We start from the raw sequence: 23,211 nt of genomic DNA on the forward strand, positions 1-23,211 counted from the left end.
TAACTGGCTACTCACATTTCAAAACCTATTTTCCTGTGTGTGTCATTGTCTGCAGGGAAGACTTGGTGAGCCAGGTGAATCTGGGCCTAAAGGATTTCAAGTAAGTTATTGGGGCTAACAAAGCTTTCTTTTAGGTCAGTGTTGAATTTGTTGTAAGCAATAGTAGTGGATAAGACATAGGTGTGTGTGTGTGTGTGTGTGTGGGGGGGGTTATAGCATTTCAAAATATTTATGAGTACCTGGAGTGTGGGTGTAACAAATGGCTATTATTTTAAGGGTATCCAAGGCCACTCTGGACCTCCAGGAGCCAAAGGACTTGCAGGAGAGCCAGTGAGTTTTAGTACTTTTTTGAAGCTTTAACAATAGCTGCTTTTGTTGGTAACACATTTTTTCTCTGGTGTTCACTCCATGTGGTTCAGATATGCAAAATTTAGCTGTTGCAGAATTTCTTAGAAGATACGTCATAAATCAGTGTCTCATTGTCTACTATAACTCAGAGCTCTGTAGCAGCTACTATGCCCCCTACGTGCCCCTGCATATTTAGAGTGATTTTCTTCATTTTTGACCCTACTTAGGAACTTCTATCCTGTTTGAAAAAGCCTTAGACAGCCTAATCCTCTTTCTCTCATGCTTCCCAAATCTCACAAACACAAGCAGAAAAGTAGTGAGTTGGAGACAAGTTGATTTACACCATCTCCTTCCTCCTTCCCTGGCAGCCTTATTGTGGCCTCATTGTGTCTCTATGACAGCAGCCCAGTTTTTACATCTTTTAGGAGTTTTGGCTCTGTGTTGTGATGGCTGCAGATTAACTTATCTTCACAAATCCAAACTTTCTGCCTATTACTTGTTTCTTTTCACCTTTTCTTTTTACTCTTTTAATGTCACTTTTAGAGGTTTGTCCAAGATTAGAAAATGCTCTTAACCTTTGTATTGACGCTCCTGTTTTTCTTGCCGCAGGGACCAGCAGGGCCACCAGGAACGACTGGGCCACTTGGGGAGATTGGGCCGAGTGTAAGTTGATCACACAGTCTGTGTAAAACCTCCAACTGACTTTTACATTTGGATAGAATAATGAAGCCGTGACTGTTCCTGACAGGGGCTACCAGGGAAGACCGGAGAGAGAGGACCGCCTGGTGATCTTGGAGAGAAGGTGACGAGGATGATGTGTTGTCAGAATTACACTTTTTTTTATTGAATTATAATATCAAAACTGCCTTTGATGATTTAATCGTGTCATTTGTGTCTCCAGAAAGGTCACATTGTTTTAGGTCTACTCTGGGATCATTGAGAAATTGTAATTTATTTGCTTTATGCTTTACAGAAATATATAGTACTGAATACATTTAGACTCATTTTCCCCAAATTATCGATAGCATAAAATGTAAAGAAAATCAAAATACAGTGATTAGCAAGTTACAAAGTATGCAAGTTGGTACAGCAATGGTACAAGACTTTATTTATTTTTATTATTTTAAAGCCTATATGTATCGATCAGCATTAATGGCACCTATGTGTCCATATTACTTGCGCTAAAGCACCCCAATACAATCAGGGATGTCAAGACGATTCCGCTCTTCTTTAAACCAGAGGATGCGGTTTCCAGGATTTCCAAAAAGAATCTCAAATCAGGCCACAGGATTTTCCCATCTTTTTTCCATGCACAGTGAGCTCAAGCCCAGGAGGCAGCAGCAGTGTTTCTGGATCTCGTTTATATGGTTATTCTTTTCCCTAATAGTTTTAATTTGCATTTGTACATGTAGAGATGAACAAGGCTCAATGGCAGCGGGTTTCAAAAGTGTTCCTGAGCCCATGCAGGGCTCTGCGCTACAAAATCATGCCTGCTTTTATTGCTGTGCCGCCTGAGAGTCTGAGGCCTTTCATTTCAGAGGCCTTTCAATTCTGGCTTGTCCCTTGCATGCATAGATTTCCATTCATTCTTTGAATATTTTAATGATACTATATATAATAGATCAATTCAGTTTTAGTTATACGGTGCCAATTCACAACAACAGTTGCTTTATATTGTAAAGTTCCAACAATATTGGAGAGAAAATCTCCACAATCAGATGGTTTAGTGAAATCAACAAACACACTAAATCAAGTTTAGTGTGTTTGTTCTCAAATTCTTAAAACACATAAAACAGATCTCAAACTTGTAGTAAAGATAAAACTTGTATAACAAAAAATAGTTATCCAGTTTCCACAGGGTCTCATTTTTCTGAAAATAGTTTTGTACACAGCCAGAAAACACTGTAAATACTTTGGAAAGGAAATATCATGTGACATTATATGTCATATAGTCGAGGTGCAGTGCTCAAGTTAAGAGGGCATCATCATAGTTGAGGGCATACCCAACTATGATGGGTAAGGCTGTGTCTGTCTGTTTAGACTTCTGCTACAGGTCATTCTGTGATGCTATGGATATATATAGCTGAGATTATTTGACCCTGCAGTGCTTCTATGACAAATGTTTTTCCACACAACATATGAGTTCAGAAGGTCTACAACAATTTTTATTTGAGAGGTATCTGTCAGACTAAAGTCCACATGAAATCCGAGACTCAAGGTTTTTCATTACAATATTGCACTGTAATGGGATAAGTGTTACTCCCTTGACCCGTCAGTGGGTTTAATGTTGATGCACAGGAATAACCTACCAGATTTGGACTTATCTACCAAGATAGGTATCGACCTGTAATTGTTCAAAGTTCAAGTTTTAAAAAAGTAACATTAATTCCAAAGCTGTATGAACTGCTTTTTGTATATATGTGACTGTTGTGTTCCTGTATGCTTTTTATCCACTCAGGTTGCTGTCTTGCCATTGTTAATAATTTCACTACTTTTCAGCACAAAAAGTAGTGAGTAGTAGTTTTGTGCTGGCAGATTAAGTTAAGCTATTAGTTAGTTAAGCTTTTGTTTAAAGTTAGTTTTTACTCCCATGATTTACATCGTAGTACCCTTCATAACAGGTGGCACTGATTAAATTTGTCCTGTTGATATCAAAGATTGCATGTTAGACATTGAACACATTGATGGTAGCGTAATGGTCACGCTTCACTGTTTAACAGGGTGACATTGGTTTACCTGGTAGCATCGGCGAACAAGGCTTGATTGGCGAGAGAGTGAGTTTCCCAAGTTTTCTTTCTGTGACGTCTTAATGATTATGATGTACTTGATTTATTTAGTCTGCACCAAAATCGACACAAAGTGCTAAATGTTTGAGTGTGCGATTACATCTGTTTTTGCTTCCATTTCATTACCGTCTTTGTCATCAGGGAGAAATACAACTACAATGTTTTTGTGATTTGTCTGTCAGGGTGAGCCAGGCATTGATGCGGAGGCTGGGCCAAGTGGACCTGATGGTGCCAAGGCAAGTTTTAAAATATAAAAAAAGAGATGTGTATTAACTGTTTTTAATTGTACAGTCATGAGTCCCGGAGTGATTATAAAAACATTTATCAAGTCTTCGGCTAGTAGTTAAATAACTGTTATTAACTTCGACGCTGATTAATTTTATCCTGAAGCCGTCGGCGAACTTTGTGAACTTTCCTGTTTACGGTAGCAGCTTACTGTAATTAGAACAAGTCAAGTATTGTTTGTGAGATATTGGCCTTTGTACAATTGGAGTACATTGTGTTGATGCGCAGGGAAAACAGATAGCAAGCTATTTTAGGAGCTCTGCTGTCTGGCAGATAGTGTGACAGAAAAAAGAGGAAAAGCATAAAAAGTGTGCCTATTCAGCAAAGCCAAAATGTTGGAAGTACGGCTGATGGACCCACAAAGCGCTTTTTGCTCTGTCAACGTGCTAAAATGTGAGCCGAGAACACCGAGGATTAGAAGAATCAACCTGAGATTCTTTTCAGCTTCATGCTGTACAGGACTTTTTCTTCTGTTCAGCGGAGTAAACGACTTTGAGAGGTTTCTGGCCACAGTGCAGCTACCAGAAGAGATTAGCAGCTTTTGCTGTTGTTTGAGGAATGAAAGGGGAGTGAAAATCGGTGCATTGTAGTGGTTTATTGCAGAAATATTATGTAAACCATCAGCAGAAAATCACAAGATTCAACTTTTAGAAACAATGTTTACCAAACTATGTAATTACAATACTTTGACATGGTATGGACCCCATTATATTTGTTTTCACTGAAATGTCTTGCAGTCTTGTCTCGTCAGAGCTACCAGCCAGTATTCTGTTTGAGAAGGTGGCAAAATGTCCCTGACTTTGCCAAATAAACGCTTCTCCTGTATTATAGTGTTATTAGCTCATTTGGCTAAAGTAACAAACTACCAGTCAGAAACTAATCAAACTTACGGACGATGATTACTGATCACCCAAAATCGTTCTCAAGGTTCTGGTCACACTGTACGGGCAGTAACCTGTGAATTGTGATGGATCATGGGCCGATGACTTACACATAAAAATCCTGTAACAGATAACGGAAATACTAAACTGCTGGCATTTAGATTAAAAATAAGGATCACAGCCTCTGATTGTTGTTTCACCATTAGTCAGCATTAGTTCACAATTACATCTTAGAATATGAACATGGTTGTCCTGTGATAAACGGCGAGCAACATATTGGGGAGTCAGACCATACTCTGTAAGTAATTTGTCCTGGAACCTAATGTAAAAGGGCTAGATCAGGAGTAATGAAGGTCACTCTTCATTCCCTGCTAATAAATGTTGACTGATGACTTAATAACAAAGTGTTAATTAAGGGTAAGGGGTAGTGGGGTTGGAGTTTTAAACATGTGTTGATGTTTTAGATGAAGAACATTTTTTGAGTTGTTCTAATTTTATCTTTAAAGAACTTCATGATGTCAGTGCTAGTTAGCACTAATGCAGCCACTCTGGATCAACAGTGGTTGAAGATCGTGGCACGGCTAAGATTATAGTGATTATGATCGTGTTGCCTTTGAAATGGTTACTTTGAAGGCAGGGACCAGATCTGTGACTACTCACAGTTAACTTAATTACTTACATTCAGGGCACAGCCAGAACCTCGTAGATTTGAAACAGTAATTGAGAAATGTCTCCAAGAATACAGCGAGTGCAACACAGTTGCTGCAAAACAATGACATAGATGCTCTGCATCCTTGATTTTATATAGAAATAGAACCAGAATAGAGCCAGTTAAGTCATGCAAACAACATGACATGCATGCACTGAGTTGCAGTCATTGTTGCAGGCTGCCTCCGATTGACTGCAAAATTGAAACTGTGTCTACATTTATAGACAACAATAAATGCAAACCTTTACCAATTTCTCTTCTCTCTTTTTCCTAGTCACAAGGAGGTTGCATTTTATTTTTGCTCTGTGACTGAACCACAAAGGACCATGAAACCTGACAGAACTGTCAGCCTGACTACAGTGCTGGAAAAAAACACTGAAGTTGTTCTCATTTTCCTCTGTTAATAGTGGCATAATAATAATATGCCGTGTTCTCTAAAGTCTAAGTGCGTTTCTTGGGACTCTTCAGTTCAGTCTCGCATTCTAATGAGATACTCATTTGGGATAGTCTGTTTTATTTCTCGTTACTTTACATGAAGAAGCTCCACTATGCCTTTTCCTAAAAAGTACTGTCAGACAGCAAGACGGGTAGACTTTCTTAGAAGACGACATTTCGACTGTAAAAAGTTAGACGGCCAAGAAATTGTCAGTGAAACAAATCTGTCCTCATGATAATTTCTGATGATGTAACATCATATTTACAGCCAAACTTTGTCCTACTTTCTTATGATACTTGATACTCTGGGAGCACAAACACCTTAAAGAACATGTCAAGTCAAAATGACACTTTTATTTATTTATTTTTTTTATCTCTGAAATATTTCCAGTACGGTGTCTGTTCGGTCTAATAAATTAGTCATGCTTTTGTGTCATCCTGGCTTAACGGCTGAAGCTCTATTTAAAAGCTTGAAAACTGCAGCTAGCTCAGAGTGCTGGAGTAAGACTTTTAGACACAGTTAGCTGTACCGCTTGCCTTTTCTGCGCTTAGACATCTGTTACTGTACAGAAATGCTGAATACCATTCAAGATTTTATTTAGTAACCTGAAGCTCACCTCGGAATCAAACTCCTCCGGCTGGTAGACATTAACTCCTTACACTACCAGCAGGCATCTCCATCCGCTGTTGTGCAGGCCTCTCAGTGGGCAGTGTCATTAATGGCTTATAAAACACTGTAACATATTTATTTTGGGCTTGTAAAATACTTTATTGGATACAAATAATGATACTTTGTTCAAATATATGAAGCTATGAATGTTTGTAATTATTGTTACAGTAATCCAGTTTATTCTCACTCAACTGTTAGATCATGATTTTCTTCTTTTTATTTGACTCGTTCCACTCTTCCCAGGGTGAAAAGGGGGATGCTGGTCTTGAGGGCACCACAGGAGACAGGGGTGAATTTGGCCTGAAAGGAAAGGAAGGACCCCCTGGGCCTCCTGGGCTTGTGGGCGTGAGGGTGAGTGTTTTGGCAGCCAGCTCCAAATTTCATTCAGTTCCAGTAAAAAGACAGCTCTTTTGGTCCACTAGAACCCTGTTTGATTTTCTGTTATCAGGGTCAGGAGGGTAAACCTGGCAAAATTGGGGAAAGAGGAAGGCCAGGAGAAAAGGTTTGTCAGTTCACTTGCTTGAAGCTAAATACATCTTTCAATCTTGGATGTCTGTCAATTTACTCTCTTGCACTGGGAGTTAAAATGTTCTCTGCTGTAGTAGTAAACAAACAGTAAGGTCTGTAACCTCAATAAGCACAACACTGAAGGTGCTTGTCAAGTAGAGTTTTAGCATTCGATGTTTGATTTTGACAAACTAACTGCACAACTACTTAGGGCTATTTGTATGCTCAGTGAATAGCTGCTCATTGATGGCCTTTCTCCAGGGGAGCAAAGGTCAACAAGGTCATCTGGGTGAGACTGGGCCAGCCGGTGTGCCGGGAGAGCTAGGATTTGTTGGGCAGAAGGGAGCAAGAGGAACCATTGGACCAGTGGTAAATTCTTTACAGTAGGACTAAAAGACTTAATTAGTGTGTTTGTATATATGGGCTAAATATATATATTTCCAAAGGGTGCTCCAGGGAGAATGGGCCAACATGGAGACCCGGGCATATCAGGTTACCAGGTACGCCTTTGTTTAATTCAAGCATCTAATTGTGGGGTTTTATGAAAAATGAGAGACCTGAGGGGAATATTCAGACAGCCAGGTTTTCATCTTCAAGCTCTGTACAGACTCACATAAAAAGGGATGTTTTTTCACGGGTCATTGCGATGATTCTTGCGTACAAAACGATCCCTATGAGTGGCACCTACTCCAGTCAGAGAATATATGAGATGATGATCTATAAAAAATCTAACAGTTAAGTGTCACACTATTACTGCATATAAGACGGAATAATATCATTAACCTGGGGATTCATCTTATCAAGTAGTAAAATAAACATTTTCATTCAAGTTAATTATTTTATGACTGTATGCACGCTATTGAAGGCCAGTGACACCGTTGGATGCATTCGGATGTTTTTTCTGCTCTTCTTCTGTCTTACAAACATGTCTCACTGTGAAGCTTAAGCTCAGAGCTTGCTGTTCTGAAAGAGGTTGAGTCATAATCGTATTTTCTTGTCATAGGGTCACGCTGGACCAGCAGGCCCACTGGGACCACCCGGGCCAAAAGGTGAAAAGGTACATTCCCAGTCTTATTTACTGCCTCTAATAGGCAGTTGCTCTTTGTGTCTAATGAGCTCTTCCTAACAATGTATGTAGCACATTGTCTTTGAGTGCATGGTCAGGAATGTTTTTTTGGGATACACTTGAACTTCAGTTGTGTCTCTAATTAGTGCTTCCTGTGTCTATCTTGTTGTCCTTGCAATATCCCCAAAGTCATCTCTAATTTGATCAGTGATATGAACTAGGACACGCCCAATTAACTCAGTGTATCAAGTGTATATAATTAGCCAAGCACCTGGACTCTTCTGCACATGATTTCGGCGAGATTAGCCACATAATTTGTGTTTATTTGACAGGAGCAGCATAGAATGTAACTCACTGCACCACAGTTTTAGTGAGATGCTAATTTGCAATTTTTTTAGTCCCTTGGCAGAAGCCATCTGGATGTGGATATTTGTCATTTTCCCTTTGCCAATATCCTAGATATGATGGCTATGCTTGTGCTCTAATTAAATCAATATCATCCAATCCCATGGATGATTGCAAAATTTATGACCGTCAATAGAAAATACTGCAGATAAATACAGATCTGTCACAGTTCTGTTTTTATCATTTTTGCTACAGTACATTTTCGTTCATTTACTTGGCCCCCGCTCAGCCCTAATTATACTTCAGCTTTTTATTTTCCTTTCTGGGCTCTTCAATTATTCATTTCATTTGATACATGCACAGCACATACCTATTAAAATTATACACATATCTTTGGCTATTGTTTAATGAATCTCATAAAGACCCTGGAACAAATATTGGCTCCATTTATGTAAAATGGAATCATTGTGGGTAATAGTGCATGTAATGATTTGCCATCCATATAAAGAGAGCAAGCCATGTGTTTCAAACAAAGCATGCATTGATTTCGCAAAGACCGCTGGATTTAAGGGAAAATCTACTGATTACGGTTGTTTTTTTTTTCTATGTTGCTCAATTAGGGTGAACAGGGAGATGACAGCAAATTAGAAGGTCTCCCAGGTCCTGAAGGTGACAGAGTGAGTTTCCGAGATTTAGCAGTTTTTCAAGTGCTGCTTCTCTGTGTGCTCTTCCTGATTGTTTATTATGTTTTCCAATCTTAATCCAGGGTCGTCCTGGAGACAGAGGGGAGAGAGGAGAACCAGGTGACCCTGGACAGACTGTAAGTAAAGTTAAAAAAAAAGTGATATGCTCCTCTTTTTACATTATTTTTGGTGCAAACGGGGTTAAAATCAGTATTGAAATGAAGAAATAAACATTTTCAGGGTCAAATAGGTTTTGATGGAGCAAGAGGGGAACCTGGTGCCCCTGGCCTTCCTGTAAGTATACTTTTTCTTGTAAACTGTAAAACTCAGTTGTATGAATATTGTGTAAAATTGTCCATAAAAAAAAAACTGCAGATCTTTAAATCAAACACTAATAATCATTTCAGGGGAAACCTGGACCAAAGGGACAACCAGGACTGAAAGGATCCAAAGGTGACCAAGTAAGGACATAAATAGTTGCAAGATTTTACATTTATGAGTAACTTAATCACCTCTTCCAATATTACTGGGATATTATTATTACTGTATTTTCTTTTATGTACCCGTGTCTGAACCTTGACATGAATTCTTTGCGTTTCAGGGTCAGAAAGGAAAATCAGGGGCAAGAGGTGCATCTGGTACCAAAGGGCCACCAGTGAGTTGGACAAACTCCTTGTCTGCTTATATAATGAAACCTTAACCTAAACATTAACATAAAGTTTTCTGATCGTCCAAGGGTCCCGAGGGTTCTACTGGTCCACGTGGGGTTGTTGGGAGGGAGGGACTTGAGGGTCCACCTGGTATGGATGGCCAGCCTGGCATAGATGGAAGTAAAGGCGTTAAGGTGAAGACACTGTCAGTGGTGCATGTTTCATTGAATGAAAAGAAAATATCGCTCATTAATTGCCTCCTGTATTTAGGGGGAGCAAGGAGAAGATGGAAACGTGGGCTTTCCTGGAAAACCTGGGCAGCAGGGTGAAAAGGGTGTAACAGGGCTTCCTGGAAATCAAGGATCCTTTGGTCCAAAGGTGATGATGATGAAATGATGCTTGACAGCTTGCCTGGCTTTGATCATATTCATAAGGAACATGTTAACAGCATAAGAATCTTTATAGACTGCAGTGCAGGCAAAATTGTTGCTGATATTACTCGTAATTGCCAGAAAGCTTTTAATCTGCTATGAATGCCTCCCTCAGCAACATAATGCTGCCTTTATATGTGGAGCCTTATGTAATTTCAAAGGCTGAATGCTGCACAAAGTCTTTATACTGTTTCTCAGAAGATCTACCATCCATTGCAATAATGTCGGGAAGTTTGTGTTGGAAAGTATCAATGAATTGCCACAGTTTTTGTTTGCATGTCCTTGCAAATATTATATAAGATGCAAATATGCAAGACAAACAGAGAGGCTGTATTTATGAGATCTGCAGCATTGGATAGTTTTCGCCTCGCTGCCCCACTCAGGGCATCAAGTTGCATTCTAATTTTGTTATATGTGATGATCTAAACATAAACATGGCAAGTTTTGATGAACTGTAGCTTGGTTCTTCTGCATCTAAATCTAAACCGAATTAAGGGACACCCAAATGAGAAAGCAACAGGCCAGCACAACTGTATTTTAGGTTAGGTTTTGCTACTGATACTTGCTACATGATTAGGGACCACACTAAATGCAATTAGCAGTGCCTTATCACAGAAAACATGAAGTAGGTGCTCGCTGAACTATAGTGACTTCTGTATCTCTATCTATATAGAGGTTATGGCATGGATGTAAAAATTATTCTCGTGTGATTGCATTTCTTCTATAGGGTGAGAAGGGGCTCCCAGGACAAATTGGTCCAGCAGGGAAGAGAGGATCCATTGGCGGGATGGGATTACCAGGAAAACAAGGAGATCAGGGAGTTAAAGGGCAACTGGTGAGGGCTGATTCTTTTTTCTTACAACTCAAATTCCTTTATAGGACAGTATTCTTTTGCTAGGCAATAATATCCATACTTTCCCTTCCTTCTTTTTTATTAGGGGGATACTGGCGAACAAGGATTTCCGGGGGTGTTTGGTCTCTTTGGACCAAAGGTAAGCTTCTACACATTCTCCATTTAGAAGTGATGACCTCAGGCCAACATTTTTGAATAACGTTTTTAACCTTTAGAATAGGCTTATTAAAGTAATTTGTGGGTTTAAGTCACCTTAAGGCTGAAAAACTTTTTTAAAGTTTAAAAGTCTTAAGTTGTCGAGAGCTGCATAATATTATATGATTTTTGGAAATATTAGACATGAAAGCTGTTTGGTATTACTGTAACATGCCTCAGGATGACATCTGCTACACCATAACTTTTACTTACAGCACTGCTGAAGTATATATCATTACAAGCTGAAGAAACAGAATAGGCTCTATTGGAGTCTGAGTCTTTAATTTAAAACCCTGAGAGTGATGTTGGATATTTTCCTGCAGTGGGGAGTTGAACAGGAGTGTCGAGCGCATGAGCTTTGTGCCGGTGCTCGCTAGAGTTTATAATGGTCGTTCTTACTCAGAGGAAATGGGCAAGAATATTTAAAGCATGACAAGTTCTGGAGTGATGTTACGTTTGTAATGTCAACAATATTGATAACTATAATAAGTATAAAATGTAGTGTTTTTGTAATGGCACTTTTTATGGTCAGGGCTTCTGTAAAACACTGTGCTTCAAACCATTTACTCCTTTTTTATATACATATTTAAAAGTAAAACTGTCAGCGCATGTGCTGTTCACCTGTTGGATAAATGTTTGAAATAGCACATCTGTAACAGCACCTCCATGTTTGTGAAACCAAACTTTAGATTTATAAGAATATTCTGCGCTGCTGTGTAAACCGCTTAGCTTTAGATTCCAGACTGCTCGTTTAAAAAAGTAATTTTTAACAACTTACATACTTGAAGAATAACTGTTTCTTAATTTTAAAAGCTGCCTAATTGATGTAGTGTTTGTTTGTACTCTTACCTCTGCAAAAAGAGAGATGCTAACACCTTGAAGCTAAGTTACTTTTTACACAATCTAAGGTAAATCCACACAAAATTTCTAAAGCAACTTTTTAAACGGGATATTAAAAACAGTTTTGTTTGTTTGATAAAATAATCTGCTGATCTGTATAGTGCGGTGAAGTACTATTTTACTGTATTAATATTATAAAATGACTATTATAATAGTAGATGTATAAATTGAATGCACATGGGGCTTTGACACAGACACAATCTTAGACCTGCTTCTTAATGAATTGCACCTAGAGACATTTCTTCAGCAGCTTTAATGGTGATGGAGGAGGACAGTTTAAAACTGGCATATAGCTGTTTACACATATTAACATCAGACAATATCATGAGAATCAAGGTTTCCCATCATCCAGTTTCTCACACAGCTTTGGATGTGTTCTTGCTACTTTAAATAACATGTTTGGTTTAGACCAGTGGTTCTTAACCTTGTTGGAGGTACCGAACCCCACCAGCTTCATATGTGCAGTCACTGAACCCCTCTTTAGTGAAAAATAAAATGTTTTTGAATTTTTTCAAATTCAAGACGTAGATATGTTTTTTACTGGTGCACAAAATGAGCCGTGCATGTCATGGTGGAGGCTCTGCCGAACCCCTGAGATCGACTCACTGAACCCCTAGGGTTCGATCGAACCCAGGTTAAGAACCACTGGTTTAGACAAAGAAATACAAATACTATTGTCTTTTTTTCTTGTGCTTGTTTCTAGGGACCTCCAGGAGACACTGGCCCAGCAGGGATACAGGGACCAAAAGGACCACGTGGTTTAATGGTAAGATGAAGATTAACGGTAGTTTGGCAACTCAGTGCAGTATTTCAGCCACTGTCTGTGCACTGAACTCTCACAAACTGCACACTTGGCATGAAAATTAAGTACCGCTTCGTCAGATGCTACATCATCCGTCCTCAGTCACTTACATGCTTCTGCTTTCCAGGGTATGGAGGGTGCTTTGGGCCCCGTTGGCATCATTGGCCCCAGCGGTCATCCTGTATGTACCTCGTATGTCATCCCATGTGCCAAGCTTTATGTGACTTCTCCCTGGTTTTTTGGCAATGATGGAGTGATCCTTTGTCTTGTTTCTCTCCATCAGGGACCCCAGGGTGACAAAGGAAGTCGAGGGGAGACGGTGCGTGGCGCTGTTTTGATGAATCCTTTTCTGTCTTTACTGTGAGCACAGAATAGGATACTTAGTATGGAGACAGCACACCGCTCAGCCTCCTTTGCCCTCAGGACTTTTCATTTCCTATTGTGTTCCACTGTTTGTTGTTACACTCACAGTGACACTTAGCTGCTGTGGAAATCCTGTCAGGGTGATAAATGTTGGCTGCTTGCTCCTCTCAAGCTTTTTAAGAGGTTTGTTGAGCGCTCATACACAGGGATAATTTGCAACCTCACTCTTAAAATGCCAACAACATTCATGTATGGGTTTGCCGTGTGGAAATAGGATTTGCCGTGTGGAAATAGGATTTCTGAGTGTAGGCTTGCAAAGAAGCAAGAGGGCAATTCAAAATACAGTAGATAAAGACTGTCTGTTGAATTGGTAGCACTAAGATGCCATTACACTGTACAAGATAATAGAATGTCGTCTCTGCACTTATATTGATTGTATTGCTTTCGTCTCTCTAACAGGGGACGCAGGGACCTAGAGTGAGTAATTAATCACATCTGTAGCTTTTACATTACTTTTTTAAAGCATGAAAAGAAATAAATGACCTTAATCACTTTTTATAAAAGCCAAGTTATAAATATTTTGAAGCCTAATGTGTGAATGGAACTTTTTAGGGATCTCCTGGTCCTCGTGGACCACCTGGACCAACCGTGAGTTCTTCTTTTTCTACATTTTAAAAAGGCAGATTTGTGTTTCAGACAATCTGGAGTTGATTTCGATGTTTAATGCGTGTGGGGGGAAATGCCAGGGAAAATGATGTTTAGTTGAAATGGATGACTTGTATTTTCCAGAAAATATAAATTAATTAATTGATGTCTGGCAAAGACAGCATGATTTCGTGGGAGAACAGACTGAGACACACTGAGAGTAAAAAGTAGGAAAACGTGGGATTCCCTTTAAGTCTGCTGGAAAATAATTTGAAGAATAAAAAGTCATTTGTACATCTACACTTTCAACTATAAACATACGGTGCTATTTACGGGATAATCTAACTAGTTACACCTGCTTTTCCCCCCACTGTGATCTAATACAAATAGCTTTTGGCTAGCGGCTTTTCTTTTCTGCATTTGATACGCTTTATTTCCTGCTTTTTCATGCCTCATTTCCTCTGCATTCATGACTGTGTCTTATCTGCACGTTGGGAGAAAATTAAACACCACCACCGACAGGGTCGATCAGGATTTACAGAACTGTTTCATGAACACAAATGCACTAAACGGCTGTTGTTACATAAATGCAGATAAGACAAAATAAGTTGTAATATAACAGGTTTTTTTTCTGTTGTTTTCTAGGGGCGTCCCAGTTCTGCCCTTTCACTTGTAAGTGTGTTTCACCTGTTTTGTTAAACTGGATTTTTCTGGGATTAATCGCATAATGCAAGTTACCTTCATGCCTTGCTACTTTTTTTTTCTGGCAGAGAAATGAAGCCCTCGGTGCTGCTTTTCAAGTCATTATTGATTCCCATGCTGCACTGAGACAAGAGGTTTGTATTGATGGAAACTATGCAGCTAAAGTTAATTGGGTCACTGCAGCAGTACAGAATATAGTCATGACTATCACAGTTTTCAAGAATAGCTACAAATAAACCAACAGTTAACAATGAAATGAAGTTTCATATACTTAAAGACAAATTTCAAAACCTCAAGTGATTTATTTATGTGCAAATCAGAATAATCCGAGCATGGACCTGCCCATGTTAGACCAGGGCAATGAGATATTTAAGACGCTGCAGCATCTCAGCACTCTGATCCAGAGTCTTAAGAACCCGCTGGGAACCCGCGACAATCCTGCCCGAATCTGCAGAGATCTCTACAACTGTGAGCAGAAGATGTATGACGGTGAGGAAATATTTAAACAGGACCATCATTTCTGCGCACATATGGTCCCTGTTTATGTAGTTAAGGGTTGTTCTCCCATTCTTCCTTCATGTTGAAAGGCACTTACTGGATTGATCCAAACCTCGGATGCGTAGCTGACACGATTGAGGTGACGTGCAACTTCACTGGTGGAGGACAAACTTGCCTGAAGCCTCTCACAGTTTCCAAGGTTAGGTTATCTATTTGTATCCATTTGCCTCAGCTAGATACAATATCCTTCAAAATGTAAATACATGTCACTTAGATACAGACAAGATTGCTTTGAATACTATGCAGACGGTGGGTAAGTATCAAATCCACTTGTGTCCTTGTGGAAAATGTTTTCCTCGTGTTGGCTTCAGAAAGATTTCTGAAAAAGTAGAGAGGCTTGGGGTTTAAGATGGGCCATGTGTGTGCATAATGACACTCGTGCAATAAATAAAGGAGCACAGCTGTTCAATTTCTGGCTCTGCACAATAAACTCTAGGACTATTTGGAAAGATCACAGTCGTAGTGAATCTTAAGGCATCGCATTTGGTCTTCAGACTTGGCCAAGTCATCATCAAACACACACTGAGTTGGCAAGTAAATCCTCAGACTCTGAAAATACCCTTTATCCACTGATTCTTTTGTCATTTCAGCTTGAAGATATTGCAACAAAACACCGAATGGCACACAATAACACAAATATGGACTGATCTATTTCCTTGGTAAACTGCGAATATAATAACAGGGTTAGATAGCCACAATTAAGGTACAATCTGTGATCCAGATGTACCTCATTCAGATTCATAGCAGAGCTGCAGTCTGTTATCAACATCCAAACAGATTGTGCTCAAGTCTGTTCATTAGAAAGACTAACAATTGGTTATTTTTAATTGTAAATTAACAATTGTTAGGAGTTGCTATCATTTATCTTAGTTTAACTGCTTTTCTGAACGTACTATAGTACATTTACTGCAAAAATCATGGTCAAAAAGAGTAAATGATGTAAGACACTCAGTATACAGCCAATTAGTTTGTCATAACACCAAGTCGTCCAGATTCTGAACTTGACCTTTTCACCTTTTCACATTTAAATGCATTGAGAAAAATCTACTTACTTTATAGTTGGACACCGGGGTCGGTCGCATCCAGATGAACTTCATCCACCTTTTGAGCACTGAGGCTGTGCAGCACATCATCATTCACTGCCTCAACATGTCTGTGTGGGCAGCAGGGCCTTCCCTGCAACGTTCATCCACAGCTGTAAGCTTCAAGGCCTGGACAGGGGAGAGGATTGGAGCAGGAGACCTCCTGCAGCCGCTCGTACCCAGAGATGACTGCTGGGTATGCGTCGTTACCGTTATGGCACTGAAGTCAACTGAATGCAATACTCAGTACTTTGGTCTTAATTGTATTATTAATGTATGTATTTTTTTTTTGTACAAAGCAAGAAATGTTTATTTTTTTCCTTTTAGGGCAGCGGTCCCAAACCTTTTTTGCACCACGGACCGGTTTATGTCCGACCGGCCTTTAAGGTGTCGCGGATAAATACAACAAAATAAAACCTGCACCGATACCAAAAAAAGAAGATTCATTCATAAGACGGGAAAAGACCCAGGGAAACCGAGTTAATGATAAAAACACTAAAAAAATTAACCTTGAAAACCATAAATTTCACACCCGAGCCTCAACTCTTGCGGTCCGGTACCAAACGACTCACAGATCGGTACCGGTCCGTGGCCCGGAGGTTGGGGACCGCTGTTATAGAGCATCACGTGCTTTAAAGACTTGTGACAAGTTCCTCTAAAAACATAAGTTAATGTTTTAACAGCCAGTTGGTTGTTTCATCAGTTATACAGAGATACTGGTTAACCAAGTTTTTTGTTTAGTTTTTTTCTTTAAGCCTTCATGCTTCACAAAGCTAATCACCTTTTCACCCCAGCTCCATTCTTCAATATTCAACCTAATATTTTGTGGGTTAATGCAGTTTGGTTTGATGTGCTCAAAAAAAGGAATGCAGCATTAGCCTTCTTTCCATAAATCCTGTCCTGGTTACTTTGGATAATCCACAAAACTCTTTGTCAGTAGTTTCTGGAAGGAGCATTTCTTTGGTAGAATTCCAATTAAAATTATTCCCAGTGACGTCTGAGGGTTATCGAGAATAGACTGCTTTTTCAGTGAGGGGCCCAGTTAAATTCCATTTACCTCTTTTTGCACTGGTTTTGAAGACAGTGATGGATATCTGAAAACGAGCTGATAAAATTGTGTCAATATCGAAATGACGCCAGGCGACGGAGAACTGAATCTTTCATGCAATTTTGTGATTATGTCCCATAACGCTATGCAAATCTGGCTTTCAGATCAAGGATGGGCGCTGGCATCAGACGCATTTTATCTTCCAGAGCCAGGATCCAAACTTACTCCCCATAGTGGATGTGCACAACCTCCCAACTGCAGAGCCCGGGGCACACTATCACCTAGAGGTTGGACCTGTGTGCTTCTTATAAATAGCTGTGGCACGCTCCTAAAAGCAGAGACTTCATGGAAGATTTTGGATTAGGGAGAACAGCACTTCAGTGATTTGCAAAAAAGAAAAAAAACACAAAAAAAAACAACCTCCCATTTTTTTTTCTCCCCAAAATATGCTTGGACTGCAGAAACAGGAGGGGCGCCAGATAAAGAAGGCCCGTTGGAATCGCAGAGATAAGACTTCTGGCACTAATCAGCATATGCAACACAATAAGCTCCTTTTGTTAGAGACTTGTTTGTGTGACACAAGACCTGGATGCCCCTTTTGGAAGGAAGTATTATGAACGTCTCATTTCTGTCATCTCTCAGACCACGGTGTATCATAGTTTCTTCACGGTCTGACTTGTATGGAAATACAGAACAGTTCAAATTCAGTTACTCCTTCTTTCAATGTTTAAGTATTATTTAAACATGTATATGTACTGTATATTGTAAGATAAAGTGCAATAGTTATTGTTACACAGCCTTTAAGGATACACGGTATCAATGTCATATCACTCATTCAGGTATAGTGTGCTTCAAGCACACACACACAGTCTCCAGGTAAGTCTTTTTGAGCCTCTATTAACTGTCCAGTGCTATGAGACACCACATTTATGCGGATATCTTCACACAAATAACTGCTGTGGGGTGCCTTAAATGTCAAGGTGGAGCAAAGATTTCTCGTGTGAACTGAAAAAAAAAAGTGTCAAGATGCTACCTCGTTCTGTTCCTCCCATCCCGCAGCAAAACAAGTCGTTGCCTGATATGATCTGGGATGACACAGAGGTGACACCTGGTGCTGCCGCAGTCGACACGCGTGTGATAAACTCTTGTCAGCAAAGCTAGGTCTGTGCTTTTAAAGGGAAGACTGTTACGTATACATACAGGCCAAATTTCTTAAATTATATTTTCAAGGTATTACCATTTTCAATATTCTTTGTATGATTCTGACAAAATAATTTAAGTTTGTCAAAATGTAAATGTATAGCTATGCAACATTTATTATCAGTGGATTCTATTTAAAGATTATTTAAAATCTTCAAACTAGGCACCGTTTTAGGATTGTATTTTATTTTTTTTGTCATTCGGAGGTTTAAAGGTTCTTACTGAAATATGCAATAATGATAACAACTCAGAGGATTTTTTTTTTGTTTTTTTACACTATACAACTCTTAACTACCATGGCACACAAGCTAACAGTGTTTTGGTCTGTACAGACATTTAAGTCTAACGCCTCGATAGGTAATTCGATAAAAAGTCTGAAAGCTTTGTTGATAAGTAGCTTTCCGAGTTTTTCTTCAAAGAAAATTTTCAAACGCAACAAAATAAATGCATTTAAACTGCCTGTTTGTGACACTTTAGTTTCCTTTTGTTCATTTCACACCTGGAAATTTGATGCCGTGCCAGCCACTACTACCATTGTACAGATGAAGGTAAATGGTGTCTGTGATGTCTTTTTTCTCTAGCGGCTTTCATCATCATTTAAATTTTAATGCCATTAGGGGCAATGTTACTGCAGCCTTACGCAATTCAAAAACACAGACAGACTCCAGGTTTAAAAGTGTTATATTAGCAGAGTGCTGTATGGGTGTTGATAAGACCAGATAAGACCATGTTTGTACAGGATGCTGTACATACACGGTCTTATCTCGGGCACATGGCATGACGGCCGCCATCAATTGGCAGGTTGACTCCAGTAATGAAGCTGGCAGCATCAGATGCCAGGAAAGCAATGCTGTGGGCCACTTCTTCCACCTCGCCTGGTCGACCGAGGGCATGGGTCTGCTTACACTTATCAAGAAACTGGTGGTAAAAATATAAAACAATAAGAAAATAATGTATAAAGTTACACTTTTGGTTATGTTGCTAAAAAAAAGTTAAAGAAATAGATCCTCACATTTGAGATGACTTGAGTTGCATGACTGAGATTCTATACATATTTATTCAGCTGAATACAGTAAATATTACCTGGGTATACTGTTCGTCATTTAGTCCCGCTCTCTTGTGGACATCGGTGATGATCACGCCAGGACTGAACAAATAAAATCAGAAATGAATTTTTTCTCCCCATCAGAGTTTTGGACAGTCAAACAGCACAGAATTGAAAGCAGTTTTCACACATGGACTCTCGAAAAAGTTTGGAGAACGAGTTCACGAGTTTGAAGTTGCCTCTTCTTTGTAGCACACAGCAGTAGGTAAATGGACTGATACTTATACAACACCTTTCTATTCAGTTGAGCACTCAAAGCGCTTTCTACTGCAAGTTCCATCCACCCAATCACACACAAAATCACACAGTGCTTTCTAAGCACTTTGTAACAGTGGCGCGCACACTCGTATCTCATAGCATCAGGGGTGCCTAAGAACACTTCGGCACGAGGCTGGATGAGTCAGAGATTGATCTACTGACCGTTCCAACTGGGAAATGACTTGCTGTGCCACCTGAGCCACAGCCGCCCACGGGAGTTGCTTGAGATGTCAAATTCTTTGTTTGGTTTAAACCAGGGTGCTGCGTCGTTAGAGCAGGCAGGAGGCATATGATGCCCACTTTGCCTGTGCTATTTTCACTATTTTCACTTTTATCAGCACTATCCGCAATCTCTGAAAATGTGAAGGGCCGCACTGCACGTTTGAAAAACTTCTTATTAAAAGAAGAATGAGAAATGAATGTGATCCTAAATCTGAACCTGTGCAACGCTAACATGTTTATTGCACTTACCAGACAGAGTTCACTCTAACCTGCTTTGATGCCAGCTCTGAAATTTAAAAAAGTAGTTATATGATGGCCCATTCTTATGTGCCAATGCAAACTTTTATATTGCTGTCCACATGAAGGTAATAAAGAGCTCACCGAGTGCTATGCAACATGTAAACTGATCAATAGCAGCCTTGGACATGCAATAGGCCAACACACCAGGGAACTACAGAGAGAAAAATTACACTTCTTTGAAGATGCTTTATAACACATAAGTTCATAAAGATATTTCATATGGATGGTGCTGTTTAAATATTGCGTCTACATGCAGAGTACCCACTGATCTCTGTCCGTTCACACTGGATACATTGACGATGGAGCCTTTGGTCTTGATCAGGTGCGGTACACAAAGTTGGGTCAGGTGGTATATAGATCTGTAATATATGAACTAAAATTACTTTTTAAAAGTCTTTGAACATTAAATATGCAGTTATGACTCATTATAATAACCAGTGCTTGCTCAGTTAACATCCTGACATCTGTGATTGGCTTCACCATTGTAGTAAAAGCAGTATCTCACCAAGGCCTACATTAATCAGGCTACATCCAGTCTAGACAGCTGATGAATGGTTCTACTGAGATAATGTTCCTGTCGATAATGGCAGCGTTAAATCTGCATTTGCACTGAATTCACTTTTGCTTGTGAATTCCAACCTGTTTTTACAGCACAATAGAATTAATGTAGGACTAAATGGATCCTACATTAGAAGGATTGGCCATCCTAAGTCTGTAAAAAAATAGACTTCAAAAGGAAACCGTGTTCTTATCAATTGTTTAACATTTTATATTTTAACAGCCTCACATTTTCATATATGCAGCTTCATTGTGTCCATGGTGTTAAACACCGAAACAGAACTGCTAAACTGCTCACAAAATAATAAAATATTAACTGTTAAACGTCACATACAGTTTAGAATATTTAAATAAAATAAATCTCATATTCAGTTGTATTCAAATGCAGCATCTTAAAAAAATACCCTCACAGGTTGACAAGTATCATTATTATATAAAGATAATCTTAATATATGAAGAGTGCCATGAAATAAATGATTTCTCTTTCCCAGTTTTATATCTAACCTCTTCTTTAATCAACAACTATATGGCTTTGTGAAACTGACACCAGTACATCTCCTACATAAAGCCAGGTCTCCTACCTCACATTAACGTTCATGACCTTGTCATACTGAGCCAGGTCTGTTGTCTCGATGCTGCCCATTGCCAGTATGCCAGCACTGTTGACCAGCACATCCAGCCGGCCGAAGTGAGCGATAGTTTTCTCCACCGTGCTTTTTACAATCTCCTCATCAGTCAGGTCTCCAGGAACGAGCAGAGGCTGCATGCACACACAACCTTTCATTAAGAACTGGTTTTTAAATTATTTATAAAGTTGACAAAAATGTATGCCTTTAACACTAAAGTAACAGTAAATACAGAACAAACTGTTTTGTTAATGGCACAAATAATGGTCAAGTAATAACAATAGTGGCACCAGCCTTAAAAACTGCTTCTTTACACTCACTAGTTACTTTGTTAGTTACAATGCAAATATCTAATCAGACAGTCTCTGAACATTTAGGCATATAGACGTGGTCGGTAGGACCTGCTAAAGTTTAAAGTGAGCATCAGAATTGTCCTAGTATTTTAGAAACTGTTGATCTACTGGGGGGCTTTTTTCCGCACTCAACCATCTCACAGGTTCACAGAGAAGGGTTCAAAAAGAGAAGATATTCAGTGAGCGGCAGTTCTCTGGGCAAAAAGAACTTGCCAACGCCAGAGGTCAAAGGAGAATGGCCAGACTGCTTGGAGATGATTGTAACTCAAATTACCAGTAATTGCTACTAAGGTATGCAGAAGAGTATTACTAAATGCAACACATCAAACCTTGAAATAGACGGACTACCACAGCAGAAGACCACACAGGGTTCGAGGCTGCTTTGGATGGTAGGCTCAGAATTTGGCGTAAACAACATGAAAGCACAGATCCATCCTGCATAGCATCAAAGGTTCAGGCTGCTGCTGAAGGTGTAATAGTGTTTTCTTGACACACTTTGAACATGAAAATGAGTTTGCACTTTTTTCAAATTGCCCCCAAAATGACCAGAATCCAACAGATGAGCTCTGGCATTGTGGTGAAATGGGAGATTTGTAAAATGGACATGCAGGAGACAAACCTGCAGCAGCTGTCTGACGCGCTCAAGTCAATATGGACCAAAATCTCCAAAATGTTTCTTGTATGTTCTTGCATCTATGCCTTGAAGATTTAAGGCAGTTGTGAAGGCAAACAAGGGGTCCACCCAGCTACTAGTAAGGTGTAACTTACAAAGTATACAGTAAGTAGGTATATGCAACTCTAGTACATGCTTGTTTTTGTAATTCTGATGTAGTTACAAACACTAAAATTGTTTATAATATCACTTCTGCTCATTAAATTGACCTGCTGTTGGTCATTAAATTGACCAACAGCAGGTCAACAACTGGAGGTAACAGGAGGTTGTACCAACCGCTAGAAAATGTATAAAAGTATAATATTTTTATTACAGCATCCAACTTGTGTTTATTCAACTACATTATGGAAGTGTGTGCAGATATATATGAAGCATACTACGTTATGTACCTCGTCGGCTCCACAGTCTGTGCATTCTTTGGCTACTTTGTTGAGGTTTTCCACGTCGCGGCCGTTCAGAGCCAGCAGAGCTCCGAGTTCAGCGAACAGGACGCTCGTACCGGCTCCGATTCCCGAGCTGGCGCCAGTTATCAGGGCCACTTTCCCCTTCAGAGATGACACCTACAATGCACAGCAAAAACACTTCCAAGTCTTTCTCTGAGGTATCTTAACTTGCAGAAATAAGCCCGGGTTTAGTTCATTTTTGTTGCCCTTATTAGCCAGGTCCCTCTTAGAAGTTAACTCAATGAGAGTTTTCGCCTGGACAAAATAAATGAATAATAATAAATACATGACCAAACTCATAAATGAGCCCACGCAAGGCAATAAACTTACTTTAAACGCATCACCTGTAGCCATGATTTCTACCAGGGTCCGCGTGACAGTTGTCGACTATTGATGACGCAATGTGACGCAATATGTCATTTGTAGTTCAAATTAGTTCTTAGGACTACAAGATGTGAAGCGGACTCTCGCGGAAAAGATGCTGCATGTAAAACATATTCTGAAAACATGCTAAAATCAAAAGTATTTT

The 23,211-nt window shown here is 39.5% G+C and overlaps 2 protein-coding genes across 2 annotated transcripts in view; one reads left to right on the forward strand and one right to left on the reverse strand.

Annotated features, from left to right (window-relative positions):
- The window catches only part of col27a1b (collagen, type XXVII, alpha 1b), a 65,109-nt gene extending 46,511 nt beyond the window's left edge, over positions 1-18,598 (forward strand). The window contains exons 31-61 of the mRNA XM_035913425.2: positions 56-100; positions 277-330; positions 958-1,011; positions 1,097-1,150; positions 3,069-3,122; positions 3,317-3,370; positions 6,358-6,465; positions 6,563-6,616; positions 6,883-6,990; positions 7,068-7,121; positions 7,625-7,678; positions 8,653-8,709; positions 8,799-8,852; positions 8,956-9,009; positions 9,123-9,176; positions 9,317-9,370; positions 9,452-9,559; positions 9,636-9,743; positions 10,524-10,631; positions 10,735-10,788; positions 12,448-12,510; positions 12,674-12,727; positions 12,830-12,865; positions 13,369-13,386; positions 13,522-13,557; positions 14,200-14,226; positions 14,325-14,390; positions 14,577-14,745; positions 14,844-14,953; positions 15,874-16,092; positions 17,109-18,598. Coding sequence (XP_035769318.2) covers positions 56-100; positions 277-330; positions 958-1,011; positions 1,097-1,150; positions 3,069-3,122; positions 3,317-3,370; positions 6,358-6,465; positions 6,563-6,616; positions 6,883-6,990; positions 7,068-7,121; positions 7,625-7,678; positions 8,653-8,709; positions 8,799-8,852; positions 8,956-9,009; positions 9,123-9,176; positions 9,317-9,370; positions 9,452-9,559; positions 9,636-9,743; positions 10,524-10,631; positions 10,735-10,788; positions 12,448-12,510; positions 12,674-12,727; positions 12,830-12,865; positions 13,369-13,386; positions 13,522-13,557; positions 14,200-14,226; positions 14,325-14,390; positions 14,577-14,745; positions 14,844-14,953; positions 15,874-16,092; positions 17,109-17,255 — 2,289 coding nt within the window. The 3' untranslated portion in view covers positions 17,256-18,598. The remainder of the gene's footprint in view (positions 1-55; positions 101-276; positions 331-957; positions 1,012-1,096; positions 1,151-3,068; positions 3,123-3,316; positions 3,371-6,357; positions 6,466-6,562; positions 6,617-6,882; positions 6,991-7,067; positions 7,122-7,624; positions 7,679-8,652; positions 8,710-8,798; positions 8,853-8,955; positions 9,010-9,122; positions 9,177-9,316; positions 9,371-9,451; positions 9,560-9,635; positions 9,744-10,523; positions 10,632-10,734; positions 10,789-12,447; positions 12,511-12,673; positions 12,728-12,829; positions 12,866-13,368; positions 13,387-13,521; positions 13,558-14,199; positions 14,227-14,324; positions 14,391-14,576; positions 14,746-14,843; positions 14,954-15,873; positions 16,093-17,108) is intronic.
- A 113-nt stretch (positions 18,599-18,711) lies between these two features.
- On the reverse strand, positions 18,712-23,082 carry zgc:101858 (uncharacterized). The gene is made up of 8 exons (XM_006803845.3): positions 23,013-23,082; positions 22,629-22,799; positions 21,169-21,347; positions 20,295-20,388; positions 20,111-20,180; positions 19,979-20,015; positions 19,228-19,291; positions 18,712-19,062 (listed from the first exon to the last, which is right to left on the reverse strand). Exons 1-8 carry the CDS (start codon positions 23,034-23,036, stop codon positions 18,904-18,906), a joined length of 798 nt encoding a protein of 265 aa, XP_006803908.2. The 5' UTR covers positions 23,037-23,082; the 3' UTR covers positions 18,712-18,903.
- Between the last annotated feature and the right edge of the window lie 129 nt (positions 23,083-23,211).

This window comes from Neolamprologus brichardi, chromosome 12 (genome assembly GCF_056152115.1).
Source record: "Neolamprologus brichardi isolate AB-2024 chromosome 12, ASM5615211v1, whole genome shotgun sequence".
NCBI lineage: Eukaryota > Metazoa > Chordata > Actinopteri > Cichliformes > Cichlidae > Neolamprologus > Neolamprologus brichardi.